This window comes from Lepisma saccharinum, chromosome 23 (assembly GCF_977018435.1).
Source record: "Lepisma saccharinum chromosome 23, izLepSacc3.1, whole genome shotgun sequence".
Taxonomy (NCBI): Eukaryota; Metazoa; Arthropoda; class Insecta; order Zygentoma; family Lepismatidae; genus Lepisma; species Lepisma saccharinum.
This window is the reverse complement of record NC_139251.1, coordinates 64,711,807-64,738,656: the sequence shown is the minus strand read 5'-3', so window position 1 is coordinate 64,738,656 and position 26,850 is coordinate 64,711,807. Positions and strand designations below refer to the sequence as shown.

Sequence of the window (26,850 nt, the reverse complement as noted above, 5' to 3'; positions counted from 1 at the left end):
CCACAATAACATCGCCAAGTGTCTCATCTTTTAACTTGCCAGGCACCTTTTTGTTGTGGTGTTGTTGAATCTTTGTATGTTCAGTGGTATCAAAATATTTAAACAATTCAGGCTGTGACATATCTTGATAAACATCTTCTGTTTGAATTTCAAGAATAAAACTATCCGTGTCCATGTACAATAATTTTACACGATCACCGTAAAAAGGTTTCAGCACATCATAATATAATATTAACATATGTAATTTGGACAATTCCAATATCACAGCCCCTACATAAATAGGTTTATCAAATTTGATCTTTGTTTTCATCATGTTGAAAAGTGCCATGTGCTCATCATAAATTTTTCTGTAATTGAAATTAGGCTTTGCAACCAATTTTTTGCTCCGGCTGGGGTCAGTAATTATTTTAACATCGGTATGTTTTCTGACATTTTCAATAGTTTTGCCATAGACAGAATTCACCATCAATTTAAACAAGGCCTTATCAAATTCGCTTTTTGCAGATGTTCGAAGCTCTGTGTTTGTGTCAATGTATGGTTTCAGCCATTCTGAGTGCCTGAGCCTCAAAACTTTGCCAACTTTGGTCACTTGAACACCATGTTTCATCAGGAACTGGAGGGTTTTGTAATATATGACATAGCCTTGTTTCGGCTCCAGGGTCATCATGAGCTTCTTCTGTTTAGAACCAGGTGAGCACTGAACCTCGGGAATTGGGGGCAGATCAGAAAATTTATTGTGCAAATGATCTGGAAATATCAGATCAGTCTCTAAGAAGAGGGCATATTCACTGTCATCAAAATTCTGAAGATCTTCAATTTTGAAATTTTTAACCCACTTAAGCTCTGCATATGGCAGTTTTTGCATCATGGCGTGACCATAGAGGTTGTTTGCATCCACATACACTATATAATTTGATGGCCGTGCTGGATCATAATCAGGCATATGCTTGTTATTTGCTCTGGCATATCTCTGGGAACATTGCACCATCCCTCCTCTTATACATTTCTCCATAAACAGATACATATCTTGATCGTGGATTAGATCCAATTGCATTTTGGTATTCAAAAATGTTGCGGCCCATGCTAGGCCCGGGGCACTGTAAAAATACACTGGGTCCAGTCCATAATTTTGCATGGAAGATTTTCTGAATGTCTGGATTATATCAGCTAAGAGGGTCACATCAAGTTTCAAATAAGCCATGTGATAATCACCAAATGTCTTGCATTTTAAACTTTTCCACATCAATTTGGCATGGTGATAATCTTCATCAGTAATTCCAGATCCTCTGATTTTGCTATAAAATGCTTCTTGTGGTGGCAGGGAACACTCATCAAATTTAGAAAAATCTGTAACATGGTCGTATGGATATACACCCTTCCGCCTAATTAATTTCAGGTCCTGATCTGGAAACAAGGCACGTGTGATTTTCAAGTCATCATCAGATAATTGAGTGGTCAGTGTGGCCAGGCTAGCAGATAAAAATCTGTAAGAATCAAGAAATCTTATGTGAATAGGAACACCATCAACTTTAATTATCTTGCTAATAGATATATATTTCTCATCATTTTCAGCTAAAATATTTAAATTCTGCTTCTCAAACCCCTCGTACCTGATCAAATGATGGAAATCATAATTGGATGCTCCATGGCAAAATATGGGGACAAATCTTGGTCTCTTGATCTGAATATTACAGCTATTACACAGGGCCTGTTTATATCGACCATCTGTATGAGAATGGTGTTTCACCTTGATATTTGTATCTGAAAATTCACAATCACATACCGGGCATTTTTCTGCATTGTTGAAATCCTCAATCTGTTCCTCTGTTAAAGGCAACATAGGCTTTGATATTAATAAGATGTTAGATGCTATGTCACGGCACTCATTTTCTATTCTATGTGCAAATATTTTGATGGCATTTGGTCCCTTGTATGAATATTCTTTAATAACAACACCATCCCGTAAAACCACAAAACAAAAACTGGAAGGTTCATGTAGCTGGTATGGTGTACTTGAAGATTCTTCTGGATCTGGGCTACAGAATGCAAGAGATTTGAGATTCGATTCAAAATCATAGACAATAAATGCTGGGTGTTCCAACAAGGCTTCATACTTTTTGAATTTGCAATTTTCACTTGGATTGGGCATCACCATATGAACAGGTTTATGGTTCCCACAGTATTTCAGATGCTCAATTAACTTGTTTTTAGCAATTTCTGCATTACATTCAGGAACCCCCTTCACCATTTTTTGACCATCAAATACAGTTAAACATCTTCTGCACAACTTAAATATTGTATGAGTTTTGTCTAGTTGTGTTCTCACTAAAGCTTCAAGATTATGTATCAGAGTGTAATGGTATGTGTCATCCCCTTCAATTAAGAGCAGATCAATCGGAATAGCAGATTCATCATCAATTGTACTGATTCTGAGAGGTGCTATCGGGCAATTGCCAGTGGAACAAATAAATACATTAATAGATAATTGTTTGCCGTTGATGTGCCTGGCCCTTTTTTCAAATTTATCAATATTCGGAATAGACATTGGATATTCTAAACCCTCCATTGCTTCGTCAAAAAGATGTTCATGGTGTTTGTAATAAGTTATTCTCTGAGGATTCCTTGAAACTGGATACAAAGCAGCTAATATACACCACAAAAAGCATTTCTGGTCGGTGTTTTTTATATTGACCACGGCTCTTTTGTTTTTGATATTGGCAGGTAATGGCAAATATGTAGATCCTTGTAATGGAGTGAATTCAGAAATATGAACATATAACTTGTGTGATGAACCGCATAGGCTCCATCCTGACTCTTTTGCCGCAAATTCAGAGTGTTTGATATTTAATTGATCTATCAAATTGCCTATTATTGTGTCTGAATTTGAATTTGAATATACAGGTACAGTTTCTGTTATGTGGGGCTGTGTAAATTTTGTGCCATTTGGTTTCTTATATTGTACAAACAATTTGAGGGACAGCTTATAAGAGCCATTTTGTGCATTAAGAATTGCCTGGAGATCAGAATTTATACTGTTCAAGAAATTCTCAATGCCGCATCTTGGCTCTGATACAAACCGGTAATCCCTAAGTTGGGCATTAAAACTGCTATGTATGGGTGCATAGCGTGGCTGCTTTGCAGGTGAAGCATTAACAGGTGCTTCGTGTTTTCTTTTCAGACCAGAAGTAGATGGTTGAGAGGGCAATGCTGATGACTGTACATAAGAATTACACTTATGCCATTTGTAATATGCCTTGCTTAATATTTTATGGCATCTTGGACATATTTTCATGGCCTTTCTGCATTTCCTAGAGTTACAAATACGGCAATGCCTAGCCCAATGAGAACTAGATATATTTTTATTACACTGATTGCAATATTTTTGTTTTGGCATTTTTTCTTGTTGTTTATTATATAAGATTTTCTGGGCTTCAATTCCAAACTTTATACTTAATAAAAATATCAGTTGGGTTCAGCAGTTAATGGCTGAGCTGGTGCTTTTATACCCAAACAACAGCAGTAACTAGGTTTTGGTGATAGTTTTGCTGATGTACAACATACAAACCTCAACTGTTTATCAGCTAGCAGTGAATATCTTATGTGTGGGCAGTTGTATGTATTTCAATCTTATTCAGGACTCGAACCCAAAGCCCCTGATTACAATGCCACAATATTAACACTTCTCAATATGGAATATGCCCACATTTTACTGCGTTCTGAGACCCTTATGCAGACAAAATTGGATTTTGAACTGCCATAATATTTTCTAAGTCTTTGCCTAGGCTCATATTATCAGAATAGAATTGCTTTTAGCACGAGGGGGGTACAGTTCATTGCCACTGTGTGAAAATATGTTTTTATCTCAATAATCTTTGTTACATTTTCCTTGTTACAGACATGTTACACGCACAGAAAGATTAATGACCTCTTCAGTGAATCATACAGAAAAATCATTAATGCTCCCTTCTAGCGTGTCTCTTGCGTGCCGGCAAAGCACGCAAACAATTAACTATGCTTACCCGCTCTTCTCCTATTGTATTGAGGAGGTGGTTATAAAACATGAGAAAATAAGAAAATTCAGTTTTTTGTACAATATATTATTGTAAAACACTTTTTACCAGGTTTTCAGATCTGGGAGTTGTATATCAACTATTCTCAAAATCTCACTTGTGGACATATTATTTTGCCACATGTTTTCAATCTTTTATCAGGACTCGAACCCAAAGCCCCTTGTTTACAAGACAACAATATTAACATTTTGCCATCAGGAGAGGCTTTGCATTTTATCAGGACTCAAACCCGAGCCTTTTGCTTACAAAGCAACAATATTAACATTTTGCCATCAGGAGAGGCTTCACATTTTATCAGGACTCAAACCCAGAGGCCTCCTGATTGCAAGGCAATAAAAACCATGGGGCTATGCACCACACTCCACTGGGCCTCAGAACCCAGTAACTATAAGCTTTATATTAATATACATAGCAGAATCAATCTGAGCTACACTAAAATTCAATTCCTGGGATTTTGACAGAAAAACACACTATAAGCAATAAGATCATATGGGAACTTGGCATAATTTTAAGTATAAGCAAATCTGTCTGAGAGGCTTTCACCCTTTCTACACTAGAATTCAAAATTCTTAAAATTAAGAGCATATCACACTCGAAGAATTGGGGTATAGGCCCCTCTTGGCATTGCCTTAAGTACGGGTAAATCTATCTGTTGAGCCCTCGCCTTTTCTACACTAGAAATTCAGAATTTCTTAAAAATCAGAGCATATCACACCTGAAAAATTGGGGTATAGGCCTCTCTTGGCTTTGTTTTAAGTATAAGCAAATCTGATTGTTCAATCAAATAGCCTCGCCTTTTCTACACTTAAAAGTTGTGCTGTCCGTACCATAAACCCCACTACTATCGGATCTTAAGAAAACTCCCGTTCTTAAGTTGTAAGAATGTTGTTTCCGATCCATTATTTAAAGTAATCAGAAGATAACTTCCACACTATATATTCACGAATCCTGGCTGAAGGTCGCCATAATTGTTGCTGTTAGTTTTGTATTAGCAACTAAAACAAATATATTATTTGTTTTAAGAAAGAAAAATACTGAAATCTACTTACGAATTGGTATATTACACTATATCCCATAATACATAATTAGAACAGTAACAGTGATAATGAAATGTCTTTCTTCTTATCAAAGATTTTTATCATTAATGCAACTTAATTGTGAATGCTATAAAAAGATGACAGTCACAAAGTGAAAGGAGTTCAACTTAGTTCTACAACGTCTCTCTACTCCTGAAGATGTGACATACCATCACGAAAATTTGAATTTTTTCTTTGTCCGGTGAGTGTTTCCTCTCTCCTCTTTCAATTTTTATTTAGCCCTTGTGGCCCTCCTTCCTTTTATCCTATATATATATATATATATATATATATATAAGTATATAAGTATCTCCCTCCCCGCACAAAGAGCATATCGTTTCCCAGCTTCATTCTTCGTATGTGCTTTTTTTTCTTATTCTTATTCATACATATATCAAAAGAGATAATGGTTGTAAAATATACCAATATGTGTCAATATGTAGTGTGTACAGCTCACTGCTCGCACAAGGAAATACAAATAAATACAAAATAGCCTACGTAGTAATAGAATAGGTAAAGGTTAAAGCACTAGACAATGGGTAATGTTCAGTTAAGAATGCATGCTAATGTAGAACCACCGTCACTAACATTCAGGGAATTATTAGTTTCGATTGTGCTGGTAAGAATTCCAGACTCATGCCATCATAGGTATATAATTGTGAAGACCGAAAATTAATATTGAAAATATGATCAGTTGTATTAAACGTCAGTTCAAAAGTGGTATTTTCTGAATGCAGTAAAAATAAATTACTATTTCAGTTTTATTTTCTGGATCCACTTTCTAGCATATTGTTTTTTCTTAAAATTCAAGGTTCTGTGTGAGCCAGCCGAAAATATTCTGGTTACGCCCCTGGAGCTTGGGCAAATATCTTCAATACTGATACACCCATAACCACTTTAACAATAAAATAAAATAATGTTAAGAACGATTAGTGATTTTATCTACCAGAAGTGGACATTATTGAAACAATTTATCAAAGGCATTAAATATACTTCATCCATCTTACGAGCAAATATTAATTGAAATTTTGATTACAGCGTATATTAATCACGCGATATTAGTCACCTAAATATTTCTCCGACAGTGAAATATATCTAGAGATTTTCAATCTTAAGTGCTAGCTGTAGAAATTTTAAAAGTGCAAACTTCAGTTTTTGTGTACAATGGGATATTGGAGATTGCATTTGTGCGAACATTATGATCATTTACGAGTAAAAACAACATTAAACTTCCACAATGGAATTAAAAAGCGCAATCAATACAATTCCTGAATTGGCCTAAGTTAATTTCCTTCTCTCGTAAAACTGAACTTAGCAAACAACATTAAAAAATTACAAGGCTTGAAACGTAACGTTGAAATTTATAATTTTATATTTCCAAGATAAATAAATTACTTTGTCAAATTTCATATACTCCGTAATGTGAGTCCAGATGATATTGTTCAGTGTTCATGTAAGTAAACGAGCTTTAACTTTACCCTGGAAATATACATTATTTACCATATTAGTGAGCGATTAGATACAGATCTAACTAGCATTTATATACATATTTGTCTTGGGCGAATCTAAATTTTCTTTGTTTATAGATTCACAGTCACCATTTATAACCAGGGAAATACAATTATTTTACTAAAATACAACATTAAAATGCTGACCAAGGCGAACTTTTATAGTATAAGAATGTACATAAAAACGTAACGTTTCCACCCTCTAACAGGGTCTTCTTCAGACAAAACTTTACAAGAAATATATATATTTTTTTATTTATTGTGAAGTTTTGTCTGAAGAAAACCCAGTCAGAGGGTGGAAACGTTACGTTTTTATGTATATTTTTATACTATAAATGTTCGTCTTGGTCAGCATTTTAATGTTTTATTAAGATGGAAACAAGGCTAAACAGTGTTACCATTGATTATTTTCTTATATAAATAAAAATGGGTGTATGTGTGTATATATGTATGTATGTATGTTCCGGCATAACTCTCGAACGCCTAGAACAATTTCAACCAAACTTAGTATACATATGAAGGGCCAGGGGGAAAAACGATGAATGTCGATTTTTTGCCAATTTTGAGATCGCAACGCCATCTGATAGTTCAGAAGCTGTACTATAAGAATGAGAACGGCCTTGGTTAGGAAACGATGAGAAGTGCCTGAAAAACGCATTATTATTTTGGCATATATTAACGTACTTATGAAAAGAAATACTTTGTTTTTCATTTCCTGGCAAATCGTCTCGAATGAACATTCATCGTTTTCCCCCTGGCCCTTCATATCACTTTGACACCTTCTAAGGCACAATTACTTCACGCGTCGTATTATTATACAATTAATATTAACTTAATAATACTCAGCGGTGAACGATGAGACTCGGTGAAGTACACAGACTCCTCTCAGGTACAGGGATAGTGTTAGGCAAAGACAATATTCACAGCACAGAGAAATAAAACCACATTACTGCAGTATGTATAAACTGAAAGGTTTTATTCTTTATTTATTGCAATTATAATGTAAATATTCTTGAGACGAAGGCGAGGATTTCTCTTTGTCGATGAATTGACTCGATTAAACGCATAAACTCAATGCGTGGCTATCGGCAAGCCTATGATCGCATAGACCTAGCTTGCGCCCCGAACTACCATACCAAGATGTATGCACAACACCGAGGAGTTCTTTTTAAGTTTAAAAGCTTCGTCGATCCGTGGCGAAAAAGTGTGATTATTCTTACGCGATATCCTCGCTTTTATACTATTTTCGAGAACACAGATTAAAGTACAGATGAATCATTCACTATCTACAAAAGGATACTATCAACAAAACTGACATCTATACATCTTTAGAAATACAAATTCGTATAGTGCACTCTTGCAAACATGGAGATACATTAAACTACTCATAACAGAGCATAAAATACAATAAACATTAAACAAAAGATATATATTACAAACAGGGTGCAATATTACATATAATAACAAAGAAATTACGCCTTCTTTTACAAAAATAAATACATTAGTGACATATCTTCTACTGGTGACGTCACATAAAAATGTGGATCATATCAACTTACAATCTGGAAAGAAACACTGTGGGGGGTAAGACACCTCTGACACCCCTAGGGGTGAGGGTGGGAAGGGGTTGACATGTAAAAATAATCGAAAACGACAGATATTAGTGTGGAATCCATAGCTTTTTGGGTCGCTAAGATGAATAGTGACACTCCCAATGCCGTTCAATTTATTTATTCTTGCTCCTGGAGGTGAAACTAAAAATGTTGTTTATAATCAAGTTTTGAGTAAAATTAATATTATAGTGAATTTGTAAAATATTTTACTTTATAATTTGTATACTGTACTTATACTTTTAAATACCTGTAAATCAAATTACTTACATTTTACACTATAGTTAGAATTCATTATTTTCTGTCTAATAGAAGATTTGGATAAATAAATACCCGGGCAACGCCGGCTAATCAGCTAGTTATAAATAAATGTTATACTCTCGAAATGTTTGTGTCCTTCTTTGGTTTCTAAGTTCACTTGATACGCAGATAGGTTCGTGGGGACTGGACCTACAGTTTAAGGTGGGAACCGAACCGCTGTGCAACGTGCCTCCACCAGCTGTCGAACCCGACACCCTTGGTTGCAAGGCGACGATGTTACCACTACACAATCGAAGTGGCACCTACACTTGAAATGAATCTATAGACATAAGTGGCAATGTTCCTCCACTGAGTATCAAACCAAGGACTCCTTGCTTTAAAGGCGACGACGTTACCACTACCTATCGGGAAGGCCACCCAACAACATTATGGATTGTTTCATTTTTATTTTAAGTCCACTTTATGCACAAATAGGCTAATCGGGACTGGATCTTCGCTTTGAAGTGGTATCCTAACCACTGTGCAATGTACCTTCACCGGATATCGAACCCGGGACTCCTTGATTACGAGACGACGACCAGACGTAGAAAACACTAATAGTAATTCAGGCGCGAGCCCCTTTCTCTCATGAGCCAGCATTGATGATTGATTGATTGAGTTAGTCGCATTTCTGTCACTTTTGGATAATCGCGAAATTAATGATTAAACTGATGAAGGGGCACTCACAAAAACACAGAAGATTTTAAAATTAATCACTCCAAAAATTTATAATGGCATGTTCATTATTCTGATTGAATCGTAAAGAAGAGTAAGCCTGTATATTTTTCAAGGAGCTTCAACCTGACCAAGGATCATTCACTTGTTCTACCAGCTACTTGCTCCTCTTAGGCATTTCAAATATGCAAAGTCAAGTGTAAAGAGACTTCCTGGAGAATTGATGTAGCAAACAGCTCACAGGTAAACAGGCAGTAATTTTGCTAAGTGAATAGGAAGTCAAATCTTGACGAATCGGCATGGAGTAAGTCTCCACTGCAAAAGGGACAGAGGAGAATGACACTCTTTGGATTGACTTGGAATAGTCGAGAACGACTCTTTGGTCTTCTTCGAACAGTCTCAGTCAGCCTGACTTAGGCTGACAACCAATGAAGTGGCCAGCAGAAACTTAACACAGGCTTACGCTTCATTCTTGGATTCTATCATCAGACTTCACGTTAGACAGGCAATTATCTAACCTCACCATTCAGGTTAGAAGGTTTTAAAATCCAAGTATGCATTTTCTAGTTCCTTATTAGTGTATCTTGTTACATTAGTACCTCTTGAACCTTACCACCAAGCTCACCATGAGCAGCAAGTTGCTCTATCGTCAAGGATGAATGATTAAGTGACCTACATCGACCCAAAAGATCCCTCATACTTAAGGGTATGATACGGAATTATCCACATGATGCAGAAAACACACAAAACATTATAAAACACACACTGTACCTGTTATTTTTAAAAAAAGAAATGCAAATTTCCATAAGCGAACTCTCTCTCTCTCTCTCTCTCTCTCTCTCTCTCTCTATATATATATATATATATATATATATATATATATATATATATATATATATTAGAACCGATTTAAAAATTCTGGCGCCATGGCGAGAGGACGTCCTGTATGTTTCTACTCCTGGCGTCGACGTTACCACTACGCCATCAAAAAAATCATGTTCCCAGATGTCATATTTCCACTTTATACATATTCAAAACTTTTCTAAAAAAACATTATACTCGGTGCAATAACCGTTCCACACACTGGGTGTTGTTTAATAATTAATATTTTGTAGTTACAGCCTTAAGCAATATAGTTTCGTCTATTATTAATTCCTATGCTCCTCAAAAATATAGAAAAAGTTTTCTACTTGTAGTTAGTCTTTACGTTTTCGTAATTTGATGACTTATTTGTAGATTTTAGTACAGTAAATATTTCTGTGGTCATTCTCCTTTGTAAGCAATGAATGTATAATCTTTTTCACAGAACACAGGTCATGCATTTCTTCAAATTCTGAAGGATAGATGAGAATACTCAGGTCTATAAAATGACAGAATTTCTATCCAGATGGATACATCACCTGATTTTGGTCCAGGTACAGTGTACATTACTCAATAGCTCTCGCATAGTACTGGAACGCACTTGCTAGAGATTTCAGAGTCAGAAATGAGAATAGAATTTGGCGCCCCATGTCACCGTCTCTCTCTGCTGGTTCAAATGTTGCTATTCTCCATCCACTAAAAAACTAAGTTAATGAGAAAACCGGGCCACTTGCTAGTCGGGACAATATCTTCGCGTAATGAGGCGGACATGGAATACTTCAAGACTTTAGTGCATTTTCTCGGAAATAGCTGCCTAGTGCGCGCTATTACCCCGGCATATCAAAACCTATAAGGTACCCTACCACTGCACGAAGTTCCATCCCAAACCCGATTTCCAAAGTCATGCCCTCCCCTTATAAGATATAGACTGTCCGAAAGGCACAAAGAGCAGACTTGAAGTATGGTCTTGACGGAAGTCACGTCACCAAGAACAGCTCGCAGTACAGATGGTTGCTGACTAGGTCACGCAATTTCCGCACTCGTTCATTTGTTTAAAATGACGGAGGTAGAAAGCTAGCAACACAAGTTAAATATACGTTATGTGCCAGCAAGTTCTGGTCAAAGTGCTTCTAATGTGTGGAAATGTATGCATAAAAACACCTGAAAATTCTATGTAAGTTCTATGGTGAAAAACAAGTGTTTAAAACGCGGATCTTCTTATAATTCAGCTGTTGCAGAAACCGGTGAGCAATCACAGCACAGAACGGTTATTTTGACAAAATCCCGTTTTCTTGCTGGCGACTTCGGGACAGTGTTGCCACAATCTGTAAGAACAATTTCCCTTTCCAAGTGGTAAAATTTCCCTTTTTCGCCCATTTTTTCCCTTCATGTAAAGAATTATTATTATTATTAATAATAATAATAATAATTAAATATTATCGTTGACCCATGTTCGTATGTATGTATAAAATGTTAATCATTTTAACTTATAAATGCTACGACGCCAGGGGTACCGGGTTCGAATCCCGGCCTGGGCATGGCTGTTTGTGAGTGTCCATTCATAAATTTCATCATATCATTACTCATCCCCATCTTTGTAATTAGCCAAAAGTGGCAGAAAAGCGAAGTAAAATAAACCAAATCAATAAACAATAAAATGAATAACTTTTAACTTAAATGTTTTTTTGGAAGATTTGGATTTTATTTCTAAACCAAGCTATTTTTTTTGTTTTGAGATGAAAGCTAAAACTATATTATAGTTGGCAACTGAAGATTTTCATCAGTAAAAAGCAAAAAACACACAAACAGAGATTGGATTTAGGGAGGCCAATACCCCTTGTCTACATCACACCATCAGAAGAAAATGAAAAATATTCTACACAAATATTAAGGCGCACATATGAAGAGTTTGTGTGGAAAATCACATTTTTGTGATCCCCAAACGGTAGCCAGATGTGGGTCAACCCAAATTCCACCCTTCCTCTCAGAACAAAGTATACGACAAAACAAAAAAAATAATAAGTTCTCATTTTCAAAACTGGAATCTGTTATAATGTTTAATATAATTAATGTTTAGTCTGCCTTAAAATTTCCCTGAAAATTCGCTATTTTTCATCGAATTTCCCTTTTCCCTTTTCACTTAAAATTAGTTCCAAATTTCCCTTCAAAAAGGGAAATTTCCCTTCATGTGGCAACACTACTTCGGGGATGAAGGTTTGAGAGTTTGGCGCTTGTTGCCCAAAGAGGGGACAGCGGTAGGTCTAATGGGTTTTTTGACCGAGAGTTTCTTCGTGGTAAACGCGACAACGGAGGGTTACTGCCATAGAGGAGGCCTCCGCGCCGGCTATAGTTTCTCTACTGATCGTATTTGGCGCTGCAGTCAAAGAGCAATTGCAAAGATTTCCGCTTCAAGTACGGTCGTGCATCTTTCGGACACGGCCATTATTAATCAATGCTAAGAAATGTTTGTCTGGAAATGAACAGTACATTCCTTCATCACGTACAATCACGGACACTTCTGGATTGTAACGCCTCGCTTGAAAGTCAATTGACTGTGCCACTAGTCACTACTCAGCCCCTTGCACATAATATTATTATGAATAAATCGTGTGGAAAAACTGCTTGTAAACATGATGTGACTATTAGGGAAAAGGTTGCATTCTGGGCAAAGCGAAAAAGAGCATTTTTAAACTAATTTGTTTTAAAACTGATCATAATATGAATTTCATAGCACACCAATACTTTCTCAGGGCTGCAAATCTCTGGCAGAGTTTTCCTCTTTTCTGCTCCGCTCTCCATAAACAATATTTAATTTAGATTCGAGCTACTTATAATGTTACTACATGGTAACATGGGTATACTTTACTATGAATATTATATATGAAAAGGGTAATACATATTTTTTTTTTTAAGTTTGAACAAAATTGGAATAATAGTATTAGTTGTTATAATGGTAAATCAGTAAATAGTTAATTATTTACATTACTCTGATTATATTTTTGGGTTTTCTAATTCTCATCCATGTAATATAACGTATAAAATGTATATATTTATCCGAGTCTGGAGTATAAATTTATCGCTACACATATTTTCTTTCAGCAGATCTTCTGTTGCCTTATTTCACAAGTGCTAATCCAAACACAAGCAAAAACTGAGTCTTATGGAAGCAGCTATTACCCACCGAACTCAAGCAATTATCAAATATATTCAGATCACCCGGAATACTCAAATTCTCCTTCTACCAATCCAAATGTCGGAAATAACATTCATCATGATATCTTTAAGAGATCACTGACTGAATCAGATGTTGGTAAGTTTAGTTATACGCCTAGGAAAATACGTTACTAAAATCAACTGTTTTGTTCATAAAATCAGGGTAGTATTAGTAAAGAGATAAATAAGAAATGATACTAAAAATTTTATTGTTTATTGTTTTGCGAGAGAAATTTTACTAGAATTATCAACCATGAATCTTAATATCGAAACGCTATACAACTTTTGTTTGAACATTTTTGTCAATGAAGTGCATAGTTCGTGATTAATTTGCAGAAATAATCAGAACTCTCTCCGAAAAATTGACAAAACAATTTTTCAAAGTGCTCAGTCCTATTAAGAAACAAAATGTAATAAGTCTTGTAAGGGGTGTCTCAGAAATATTTTCGTTTTTGAATCCGCCCTTTAGGGCAATTCGCACATTACGGAGAAATGAGATAAATCGCAAACGCTTGGCAACATTGTTAATATTTAGTTTTTGTGTTCGTGCGTTTTATAAGAATTATGATTGTTATGTTGTTGTGCGTCGTTTGTACCGGCATCGTTATAACCTGGCCGGAATGAGAGACGTCCCAAGTGCAATTTTAATTAAATATTGGGTGAGAAAGTTTGAAAACACTGGATGTGCGCACTATGACGAGAAAACCGTTGAGACGTCCAAGGTCATGAAGATCGAACAGAAACGTTGACCAGATTAAATCAATGCTATTCCTCGTGCAATGCTTCGGCGGGTGATCGAAAACTTTAGTTCAAGAATAATTGAATGTGAAAACATGAAAGGTCACCATTTGTCCAATACTCTTTTCCACAAATAGAAATTTAATGTTTACGCTTTCTTTTGGTAATAAATTTATCTTTATACAAAAAAATTAAGTATTCATTTTAATAGTTTTAAAAAGGAAAATATTTCTGAGACACCGTAGAATGAAAGTCCGTTCCGACAGGAACAATTTAAAAGAAACTACATTCTCACGAAACAACCATGTCTATGAGCAAATGAAGAAATCCAAAATGGCGAACTTTCTTTTACAAACCCATAACGATATTTCTTGGACATTTGGAATGTGGAGGGGGGAGTGCAAAGGAGACGCATATAAATAAATCCAGAATCTTCGTAATCTTGAATTTCCATGGCATGTAGAATCGAAGAATTCAGTTTTTATTTTCTATATTTGTACATATATTAGGTTTTGGCTCATATTTTAGTTATCTTTATATATTATTTCCGAACATTTCTGAACTTATACTCCATATTCGCGTAATAACTACACGTCCCCGTTTGACCGAAAGAGTTGAGTGAATTTCTTCCGAATAACTGACAAATTTGAGATACACTCCCATTACTTCTTGCGATATTGAACCCAGTTGTAGTCAATGTAAACCCCATATTAAGAGACAACTGAAGGAAATTCACGTTCGAACACTTAAAACGAAAGTTTTTATATTCGTTGTTTCGGAAACAGAAAATGAAAAACAATTTGTGATGTTTAACAAATAATGTCACTGTAAGCGTATAGCTCGTGCAGTGTCTTACATTAGAAAAATGTATTTTTTATAATTATAAGTCCATATTTAACTCCATATTTTAGTGAAAATAGCTAAATATGTTTACATATTTAGAACACTTTCACTACATATGAATTTGATGCTTTGAATTTGTGTTTTTAATCTACTTTGTGCGCAGTAAGGCTAAACGGGACTGGACATACAGTTTAAAGTTGGATCGGAACCACCATATGCCATATGCCATATCGAACACGAGACCCCTTGATTACAAAGCAACGATGCTAGCACTGCGCCATCAGGGGGGGTCACATAACTACACACGAATCCGTTCCCTGCTCATTAGCCTGTAACTGGACTCTTGCCTCCGTTGTGGAGTGGTCAGTGGCACGAGGACCCAGGTTTGAACCCTGAGTAAAGCATAAGTTTATTCCATCCAACTCGTCCGAGACCCCGCGCTTCAGGGGCGGGGTGCTCCAGATAAGAGATAATTGTGTGTGTGCTGTTCATTAAGAGTTTATCGGACACTGGTGCTTCCAATTAAGAAACTAATCTGATTTTTCCTGACTTGATGGACACTGAAATTATATTCAAAACAAAGTACTACATAAAAATCGTGTTCAAATATTTCAATCAAAAATATTTAATTTGTTTAATTATACAATGAAATCATGAAGTTAAAATATTATTTTATACGAGATAATGTAAACTCACTACAGAGGCAAAATTCTACGAAAAGTAAACAAAAGGGAATTATGATACAGAACTTTATTGAAAATGATTAAAAATTGCCACTTTTCTAGTAAAATAAGTTTTGTTATTAAATATAATGAACGTTTCACAAGTAGCACATTGGAAATGAAAAGAAACACTTATTTAGAAAATTTCCTTTCGCTCCCAAAATTCTTAGCTTTTAACCTTCAACATGTTCTGCTCATTGCTCTGAGGTAATAATATGAAATATATAAATTATTTTTTATTAATTGTAATAATTCATACATTGAAATTACATAGGACACCTGTACTTAAGACTACGGGACAAGAGTCTGATTTTTTAAGACTTGTGGTCCCATCTTATACTTCACCCCATCACCATTCGTATATTCGGTATTTTTCGTCGGTTTCCTGTCACCCTTGGCCAATAGCGAACATGATGATGAGTGATGATTAGATAAAATTGATGAAAGAGCACCTATGAACCGCTGGGACTCATTCTGTCACCGAGCCAGCACATCATCATTCGATCTCATCGTTACAATTAATCCAAGAGGCAGAAAAACAACAAAATAATCAAACCAGAAAGAATTGAGTTGGTGTTTTAAGTCCACTTTATGCACAGTAAGGCTAATCGGGACTGGACCTACAGTTTAAAGTGGAATCCGAACCACCATGTGTCTCCAACGGGTATCCAACCCGGAACGCTACCACTGCGCCATCGAGGAAGCTGAATCAGAAAGAAATATTGTAAGTAGGTTACATATCCGCTATATTATATATATATATGACCTTAAAAGGCCAATAAAAATTGTAGGGCATTTATACAGCTAAAATTAACATGAGGTATTAACTGCTATTTACAAAACGACCTCAAGGCTGCAAAACTAATCAAGTGATCATCAAAATCCCATTTTTGTCATTTTAAAGATAGCGCCTCCTCTACCCTTGTTCCAGTGAAGGGGAGTGGTTTCTTGCCCTCTCTCAGCCTAAAACTTGCAGAAATTTCTCGGGAAATGGATATTCAATATCTCTGTGCACCATCAGCAAGTTTACTAATGGAGGAGAAAGTTCGACAATGGCTTCAGTTTGCAGGCAGATGTGTGGAAAGCCTTCGCAGTGTCTCATAAGTGACTGCACGTGGACCCCAAACACTTATTAGTTATTATTCGTAAGGTATACAGGCACTAACTCAAAGTTGAAAATATATGTGGATCGGCAATAGGTGTGTGCTAAAATGCAGCAACCCTACATACAGAAGTCTACTGGATAAGAAAAAAAATATGTTTTGCATTTGACTCTCCTTGTATTAACCTGTTTTGACCAAGTCTGAACTAAAAGTAAACAATTTCTCTCTCAGACAAACCGTTCATCTCGTCGCAGGCCACAGACATGATGAAGAAGCTGCTGAAGTCTCAAATGAAGGCAAGGATGAATCTACGGCGACAGTTAACACCCAATGGTAACGTTAGATTTAGGAATTATCTATTCATGGGCGAATTTTAGCCTGCGACTGCTCTGCCACTTGAGTGAACGAGGCTGAACAAAAAAAGAATGAGTTTCATTTACTTTGAGTTTAAATTATAAAGTTTCAATAATTATTGAATATGTTTCACTGTTAAATTAAACACACTATGAGTTTGTTTCAAACTCCAAAAATTCACACAGAAAGGACTCACTTGCTTGAAGTAACAAAGCACTTTTAATTACAAGTTTTGGTAATGATCAGTATAACATTTGGTAGGCTTTGGTAAATTTCAATTATGACCAAATTTATTGGTGTCTAATCAAATATGCAGGATTACTAAAATGATTCTTATGAAGAATAGTTTGTTGTCTATTTTAAACAAATATTTGTTTGGCATAAAATATTTTCTCGTCATTCTGAACAAATATATTTCTCTGTGTACAGTCACTTGAAATTCTCAATTTCTTTTTACGTACGAGTATTTGCAAGCACATAATTTGTCAACTTTGCTTTTTGTCATGAAATAATCATTTATAAGTTAATTTTATAAAAAGTGTTGGATAATTTCCTTATAATTTTGCCCATGACAATATAAAAAATTTACATTCTCTAAGTTTTATTTTGTTTCAGCTAAATCCAATCACCGTTCTAGAAAATGTAAGTACCAGTTTCATGTTATATTGTTGAATTCTGGACATTATTACAGGTATTTCTATTCAAATTGCACCTACTAGCTTTTTAATAATTATTCTTATTTTTATTCATATATTGCGGCCCCGGCGCCCACCCAGCGTCGAATAACATGGGTACCTGGGGGAAACCCGGGAGGTAAAGGCGGTCAGGGACGTGATGCTGATCACATCACCCCCACTCACGACCGGATCAAGAAAGTGTGGGGCGTTACCCTCACACCCACTATACGCCTCCATGGCGTGGTGCTAAGAACAGGCGAGCACTTTATTTTTTTTTATTCATATATTGCCAAATTTGCCAATTTACACTCTGCATACTCACACGTTTACATTTTAAAACTTTTCGCGCAGATTAAAGTTGTAATAACTTTCATCTTGTATAAGATATACGTACGTAATATCGAAAACAACTTTATTAGAAATGTAACTGATACATATTTTTTAAAGAATGCCAAATCTTTGAACGAGAAAGATACACTTTTTGAAAGATATTGTCCAAATGTTCTAGATTTATTTTTGATTTGGGTTGTCACCAGTAAGAAACCTAGCAGATATAAATGTTAGGAACGGAGTTTAGTTATTCCTTTAATACAGTATAACTAAGCAGAGATTGAATGTTTCTTTTCATTGAGAAACTTTAAAGTTTACAATACTTACAAGAACGATATGTTACAGGTAGATCGGACTGAGGTTGGTTTATTTTGAGTTAAAGATTAAAATTTTTAAAAGCTATGGGCCACGGTAGCAATGTGTTTCTCTCATCAATTCCATCTAATCATCGTCACGATTAACCCAAAGAAGCAGAAAAGCGACTTGAAATAATCCAAACAACAATACAAATGTTATCAAATTGCCCATCACAGAATTAATTCACTTGTTTCTTACGCAATATGAAGATCAGATAATAATGTAAGAAATGAAAGTAAGGAAAAAGAGCTCGGGTTAAACGGGTTGATATCTGTCTTTGGAAAACTTGCTTACTTCTTTATTTCAACAAATTAATGCAATTTATGTGCGTGAATATTTTTTTAAATTTTAACATAAACAAGCTGCTTACTATGTGCAATGCAGAAACTGCCTCGATTTGCTCAAAAATGTGCTTCTACTATACTTTTTGCTTCGTCGATTTTACAATCTTGATTATATTTAAGACTAGGCTTTATTTTAATTATAATTCCTTCGTTATCGCGTACAGAAGTCTTTGATAAAACAAAATTAATTTGTCTACGCACAAATAAGAACACGTATGCAAAGTACAAGTTTGAGTTGTTTTCTTGTTTTGACATGCTATGAAACTTGACAGGTTCATATGAAGTGAAATGATCATATTCTATTACGCTGTTCTACGTTTGCAACAATTCAGACCATGAAGTTAATATCGTACGCTTTAGTGGCGAGTGTTTTGTTACTACAAGATGTTCTGGGAAAAGGTGAGGTTATCTTAACTGATTTTAGAAATGTTGCTTTCTTTAATAGGACCTTTGTACTTACTCTTTAATCGAACCTTAAGGAAGAAATTAGTGCATTTACTCTTAAAGGGTCGATTTTTAAATGACTTAGAGGGGTGTCGCCAGAACTTTTTCAGGGGGCTCATGCTGTTGATATAGCTATGATAATAATAATTATAAACTAGTAAAAACTATAAATACTTATGTTGTCAAATTATTATTATTAATATCAGTATTATAACCTTGGGGAGACTATACTACTCGATACACCATTGTTAGTGAATATCCGGTGGACTAATTTTTTTAGTTTTTAGTTAATAATGTACAAGAATAATAAAGTTTTATTAACTTTTTATATACATACTTTCTTGAAGAAAAACTTTCGAAGTTATGGGAAAATTTTAGTCATGATGTATATATACGTTCTGCATCCTCTTTGAATTAAATTGAATTTGAATTTTCAATTTTATTACTCCATGTAAACCATATACATTGGTATTTGGTAGGTTTAGTACACTTCAGACAAAAAAATATAATTATAAAATTAATTTAATTATGTGCAAGATTACGATATTGGAGAAACCTTTCCTTTTGAGATTTGAATATTATGCTTGAATACCAGTTAAAGGAACTTTATTTCTTCAATCGCTATCAACTAGAATTTGAAATTATTAATTCAAATTTTCAGGGGGTTCGAACCGGTCAGTTCGAGTCCTCCTCCCGTCAGAAATGGCTACATGCCACGTGAGGCGAGTCACTTCGGTACAAAACTTCACTTTAGTTGGGAAAAATTTAAAACTATAAGGCACTGTGAAACTGTTTGACAATATGTGCAAAGTTGAATAATACGTAAGATAGAAAATCTGAACAGACATGAAAAATTCTGAGAAACTTAAAATTGTAATTTTTTTTTTTTGAGTATTTGCCATTTACATGTAAACATGAATCCTTGTCCTGTGGTTTCAAATAAAAAAATTCCATGACAGTTTCTGATGAAGAACACTTTTGTTTTGGCAACATTAAGTAGTATTTGTTTGCTAATTTTTGGCGCTTACATAATTTCTGAAACTTGACCAAACATGAATTTATGTGTAAATATTTTAGATTCGCACATGATTTTTAATCACTAGGTTCTCCTTTGCATACGTGAATTTTGATTGCAAGGAATGAGATGTTATACCTAATTTTCCATTTCTATATATACTAATTTTGAAACTCTGACCCAAATGTGATGTGGACTTTCTGGAACACCTGTGCTTTTTCAGTGCACACGAGAGTTTAAACAGTCAAATACTTTTGGTCAATATGCTTGAGCTGCACCATTTCCTAAGTGAACGTTCCTATGTAAGACTCATTAACATTTATGATGATTCCTATAGCTTCGTATCCTCTTTCTTCAATTACATTAACTCTTAATTTTTTGTTAAGAATAGGCTTACAGCATCTTATAATTCTCAGCTCCCAGCAAGACTGCAAAATCTCAAGCCATTACTGTGGATATCGAAATTAGTAAGTAACAAGACATTTTATAACCTTGAATTGAATAAAATATAAATTAAAATTATATTTCAAGGGATTAAAATTTGATTAAAACATTGCGCCCCAACTATTCTGTAAGTTTATAAGCTTTAATTTACAAGGGACAAATATAATTTTAGCGGATTGATAACTATCACTGAACATTTAACACCGACAATTCGAATATAAGTTAATACTTAATATTAATTAAATATGATTCACTTGAAGATTGATGTGTGTGACATGCTTCACGCATTTGTATTTTTGGCTATTTTACGTCGCTTTTCTGCTTTACTATTGCAATCATAATAATAAAATTGAATTTATTCAAGAAGTGATGGGACGAAAAATAATGATACAGCCATTCCATATACACCACGTGGTAGCAATCAGATTCTAATAAATAAGCTATCACTACTATGCGAAAACACACATTTATTAATAAATATTAACATAAAACTATATTTTGTTTAAAGCACCTGACGATGATGGAGCTCCAGAAGATGTACACACTCGTAAGTTGTAACATTTAAATTACGAAGCATTGAATTCGTTTTGAAAAAAATAAATATTTTGTGTACATGTGTGTGTGACGTAAAAGCCCTAAGATATGGGACCAATGTACCAGAAGAGGTACATGGCATATTAAATTAAATTAATTTCCATTCTTAAAATGCAATTCCTTATATACTAACAATTTGTATAATCTGGGTTGTTTAACATGAAAATAATAACTGCAACGCTGTCACCAATTCAGTGATTATTAAACTATATTACAAGTATGTATAGGAGGCACCATCTTTAAAATGACAAAAATGACGTTTTGAATCTCGTTTGATTAGTGTCGCAGCATTGAGATCGTTTTGTAAATAACAGTTGACACGTATGTATATTTTAGCTGTATACAGTCTGCACTACAATTTTATTGGGCTTTTCAAGTTTTCATTAGACTCTTGTAATATTTCTTGGATTTTACAAAACATTAATAAATTTTGCATAATGATTTCTAATATGCTACATCATTATCCTTCTTGCAATCGATAATTGTCTACCCAATCTTCCAGTATTTATTTACATTGTTGTGAAAGACATGTTTATTTATTTATTTATTACGTCTTGTTTATCATGGCGAAGTTAAGGCTTTGTAACCTTTTCTACCACTTAACCATGTTTACATCGAAATTTGATAATATGAAAATTAGAAAACAACATTTAAACCATTACATAGCAAGGTAAATATTAAAATAAGGAAAGATAAATATAAAATTACAAAGAAAAAATTACAAAAGAAAAGATAAGAAAAAAATACATACGGGAATAAAATCCTAACCTATATTCACGAGCATACAACAAAACACACACATACACAACACACACACACACAATCACATGTTAAACAAGTTTGATATTTAACCACAAAATGGAGACCCAACCGAGCTACATCGTAGGATGTTTTCTTACACACGTAAAACAACGATGTGTGAGTGGGGGGAGGGTGTATGCCTCTATTATCATGTAATGATCTCGTTCTATGTATTCCAGCTTCTAAATCGAGGAAATTCGCCTCATCGAAAAGTAAGTAATTTAGCTTTCATATAGCGTTTTCCTATTAAATTACAGAAAAAAGAAATCTCAAACGATATTTGATGAAACTAAAATATAAAAGCTATTTGGTCCGTAAGGTAAGAGAAAGATGATGTGAAAGACTTACATATTCTTTGTTAACCTTTTTGTTCTTTATGGGTTGAATGCATGGGCTTTGCCAGAAGAAGTAAAGGGGGTTCAGGCCATTTATGAGGCTTGAAAAGTATTATTATTAATAATAATATGGTTATGAATATTATTATGTAAAATTACTATTATAAATAAATTTTATTCCAAAATCAAAAAAACTTTTGAATTTTAAGTTAATGTTCTGGTTAATTAAAACATAAAATCTTACTGTTTCAGAAAATACACCAATTAGATCAATCAATGGAATAAAAGAAGAAGGAACCTGTAAGTGTTGAACAATTCTTTTAATCATAAGAACCGGTTTGAGCTATGCACAACATTTGAATAAAAATTATAGTTGCAATCCAATGTTCGAATTAAACTAAATACAGAAAAAAATCCGAAATGCGTTCTATCCATACTTTGGATATGTTTTAAGGGTTATAAAAGGCTTGTTTTTCAGATAACAAAGCAGTAAGAAAATGTTTCAATAATATGCAGAAAAATTACTAAAATATGTAAGAAAAAAAAATGTAAATATATTAAAAATATTCATTGCCTAGATATTTGTTTAAAGAATGGAATACATTTCAGCCATGTCGTAGCGTTCCAACCTGTGTTCACTAATAGCTGAATCATCAGGAGTTGTTTGCGCAATATGAAAGACCTGAAGAACAAAGGACACAAAGCGACCTTTTCTGTGTTTTTTAAGGTTTAAGACACAATTAAGTTAAAGTAACGTGTAACATTCAGATTTTGGCCGAATTTTCCAGAGAAATCATAATTTCAATGTTTGTCCTAAACAAAGTGGATTCATTTAAATAGTCATTTACATGTACATCAAGATTTAAATCAGGTGATTTTTTAAAAAAAAACAATTACTGATTTAAATCACTTTAAATAAATCATTAATATAATAATGTACATAAGGATTTTGTAGATGTCAGAATCACTTTTGGTGAAAGTACATTAATCTCGTAATCATCTAATGGTGTATATTAGGCTCCAAGAAAGAAAAAGAAGGAAAATATACAGTAAGTACTGATGGGGTGAAGCTCATACGAAAGGAAATGTAATATATTAACTGTAAACACACTTACATTTCTCTTGACTTAAAAATAATATTTTTTGTGGACAAAAAATGCAAACATTTTGTGTTGAAAAATATACAAAATACTAATCATGTTAAATCGTAAATAGTGTCATTCTCATTAAACTCTAAATAAACATTATAGTTTCATTAACACACTCAACAAAGATTTTCGTAGTGGCGGGTTTATACGATATCAGAAACAATAAATTATATGTAAATATATATTTTTCTATTTGCTTTACTCAAACTGTTCAAATATTTTACAGGGCCGTTTACTAGAAAAAGTCTTTCTATAGAAAAAACATATCTGCTTGCATGGTGTCAAAAATCATACAAGCAATTTTAAACGTGATTTTTAACAAAATTAATAACATCGATTTAAATTTTCAAAAATTATTAAAAATCATGATTTGTGTCCACCCTGGTCATAAATAATATTTGCATTAGTTACGAAAATCTGTCCTCGCGGATAACGTAGTGGAAACGTTGTCGACTTGTAATCAAATGGCCGATCTCCAGTGAAGGCTCGGAACCCACTTTAAACTGCAGGTCCAGTCCCGATTAACCTATCTGTGCATGTAATAAACTTAAAACTTGGAACATTGCACTTTATGTACAAGAGATGCAATTTGAACGGAAAATATGTAAATTATCTTAAAAAGATATGAAATATGTAACATGAAATTAATGTAGGCCTATTTCATTCGTAACGTGATATTTTTTTTACTTTCGCTCGTCTACGTACAAAAGGGAAAAAAATATGTAAATAAAAAAACAGGCCCTTGCCATAACCACCCCACAGATGTGAATTCAAATTGTGTGGTAACAGTAACATGGAAATCAAAGCCTCAGTCCGCTGTTTATTTAAAAATTTAAAAAAATTAATCCACTCACTGATCACACGTTCCTCGATTTCCATACATCTTTTTCAAGGAAATCTTACATTTCATCGACCTGACACCAATTTCCATAACATATACCTATATGTATATATAGGTTTCAATACTCTTTGATACTAAATGTGTTGTTCTTCTTGCAGCATTTAAGAAAAAGAGGACAATGGACGTTCCGGACCAAGATACTGGTATGTATCTGGTTTCAGTATTCCATTAGTCGTAAAAACACTCTGCGGTTCATTTACTACAATAGGAAAGGTTACATAGAAAAGAATACGTGCATTCAACATCACACGACTGATATGTAATTCTTACAGTTGCCGTAGATGTTCAACAGAGGCGTGAGCAGACCCTCTGATTATGGAGGGGGGAAAACTTGATGAAAGTTCGGTCGGGGAAAGTTAAACCTCACTTCATCTCAGTTTTATTGTATTTATGGGTACGAAACAGGGGCCATAGGCGTATATTCTAGGCCTTCTAGGCTATCTGAGAAGCTCAGGCTTAGTAGAGAAGAAAAATCGACCTGAAAATGTGCATGAAATTGTTCATTTCAATAACAAGATTATGGCGTTTCAGGAGTTGGCACCCTTATTTCTTACAAGTTGTTACACTTATTTCTTACGAGTTTGCAATCTTACCCGCTTTCTTCGAACGCGGAAGGAGTCCCGTGAGTTTAGCATGCCGGTCTTCTAAAGTCGTTTTCACGTTCAGAAGACACAACGGCGCTTATGGAGAAACCGCACAGTGTTGCCAATACAGCGCTAGCTCATGTCGCCGGGAAATGATGAGTTTCCTTCACAGTGTAGATGTTATTTTATATATATAATGATAATTATATGTAATTATTAATATTAATATTATACTGTGAACATTACAGTTCATTAGCATGTCAATTTCCCATTAGATATAATTTAATACACAGGCACATTTAAAATTCATTCGCCTTTCTCTGTAATTATTTCATAGAATAACATTGAGATATGGAAATGTGTTACATATATATAAATTCATTATTTTCTATGAATTTATGTGTATGTTGGAAACTGAAAGCTGATCTTCATTTCAGTATTAATGTCGACAGTAATGTAAACAAAAACAACGTGTATTTGCGACAGCACTAATGTTGCTCACAACAGCAGCATTGGAAATAATTGTCAATTATTAAATTAAAGTAATTGCAATTCTATTATAACAAACTGAATGAAGTTAATATTTTTACTGAATGGAAATAAAATAACAACTCGAAAACTTGATGGTGATTAGCCGGAATGCTGCGGTGAGTCGGCTCAAGATGGCCAGACAACGTCCCCTTACTTCGCGCGCGGTTCGGGTTAAAAAGAAACTCCAAATGCATGGAAGTAATATTTCTGGGAACCTTTGAGTGATGATAAAAAATAATTTCATTATTTTCTTCACAACTTTGTCGCTAGAAGTTTTTACTTGGAATTACAGAACAAAAAATGGCCAGCGACGACATTTTCTACTGCACGAATATAAAAAATATCCACATACTTTATTTAAATATTTTTTAATGCGAATATGCTTTAAAGTATTGATAAATTCTGAGCACCACCATCACCTATGACAATTAGAAAACCGTGTCAATTTTTTCATAATGATTGCTTCAATTTTACGGCATGTTTCAACGTTAGGAATGAAAACAATGCAAAAATTTTGTTTTCACAGAAAATTTGAGTTTTTAATTTATCTAAAAATATGTAAACAAGTTACCACTTTTTTGTGCTCACCATCGTATTCTCTACAAAATTTCCTGCAAAACTGCAGGTACCGATTTTACGTAAGCTAAATTTGTAAATTGAGAAATTTCACAACAGCGCGCTCGTATTTCCCATAAGAAAAGCATTGTCCATAAGAGCCCATTGTGTCTTCTGAACGTGAAAACGACTATAGCATGAATGCGTCAGTGTTGCGAACCCTCTGTTCACAGCGTGGAATCTTCACAGGAACAGGGAATTTTGGAACGAGGAATGGGGAAGAGGTTGCTTATGACAGGGAAATTCCCAATCTGGGCTAAGAACATTATTTGCAGACGATTAAGGCAAGCGGGAGAGGCCGCTGACCTCTTCAAACAACAAGAGAAGATCCGGGGGTGAAGGGAAGTCGGGGAGTTTGAGGGCTTCCTGAGTATGGTTATGAGACCGCACCTAAAAATACCCGAACTGACAACGGCCCGCCCCAGGTACTCGGTTCTATAGTGGAAAGGCGTTGGATTCATTATCTTGGTGCGTGATGTGAATGATGTCAATTCTGTTGTGTAAGTGACATGATTGACGAGCAATTTACTCGGCTTACGTATGAGAATAAGCTTCAAATCGTTGTTGAATTTTTGTTTTATATCAACTTTGTGCACAGAGACAGGACTGGACCTCTAGTTTAATGTGGGATCCGAACTACTATGTTCCTTTACTGGG

General features: G+C 34.5%; 1 protein-coding gene across 5 annotated transcripts in view; it reads left to right on the top strand.

Moving 5' to 3' along the window:
* Window positions 1-6,494: 6,494 nt before the first annotated feature.
* Window positions 6,495-26,850, top strand: part of LOC146005181 (uncharacterized) — a 51,519-nt gene continuing 31,163 nt past the window's right edge. For 2 of the 5 annotated variants that reach the window (XR_014443988.1, XM_083144216.1), the window contains exons 1-9: window positions 6,495-6,599; window positions 10,546-10,654; window positions 13,200-13,410; window positions 16,951-17,052; window positions 17,689-17,715; window positions 21,193-21,231; window positions 22,259-22,291; window positions 22,667-22,714; window positions 24,562-24,606. Coding sequence is in view for 4 of the 5 variants with exons in the window: in XM_083144216.1 (XP_083000342.1) it covers window positions 10,607-10,654; window positions 13,200-13,410; window positions 16,951-17,052; window positions 17,689-17,715; window positions 21,193-21,231; window positions 22,259-22,291; window positions 22,667-22,714; window positions 24,562-24,606 (553 nt within the window). In the remaining variant the exon portion in view is untranslated. Of the gene's footprint in view, window positions 6,600-10,545; window positions 10,655-13,199; window positions 13,411-16,950; window positions 17,053-17,688; window positions 17,716-18,972; window positions 19,181-20,656; window positions 20,708-21,192; window positions 21,232-22,258; window positions 22,292-22,666; window positions 22,715-24,561; window positions 24,607-26,850 lie in introns of those variants that run through there. The other 3 variants (XM_083144217.1, XM_083144219.1, XM_083144220.1) reach the window with 3 other exon arrangements.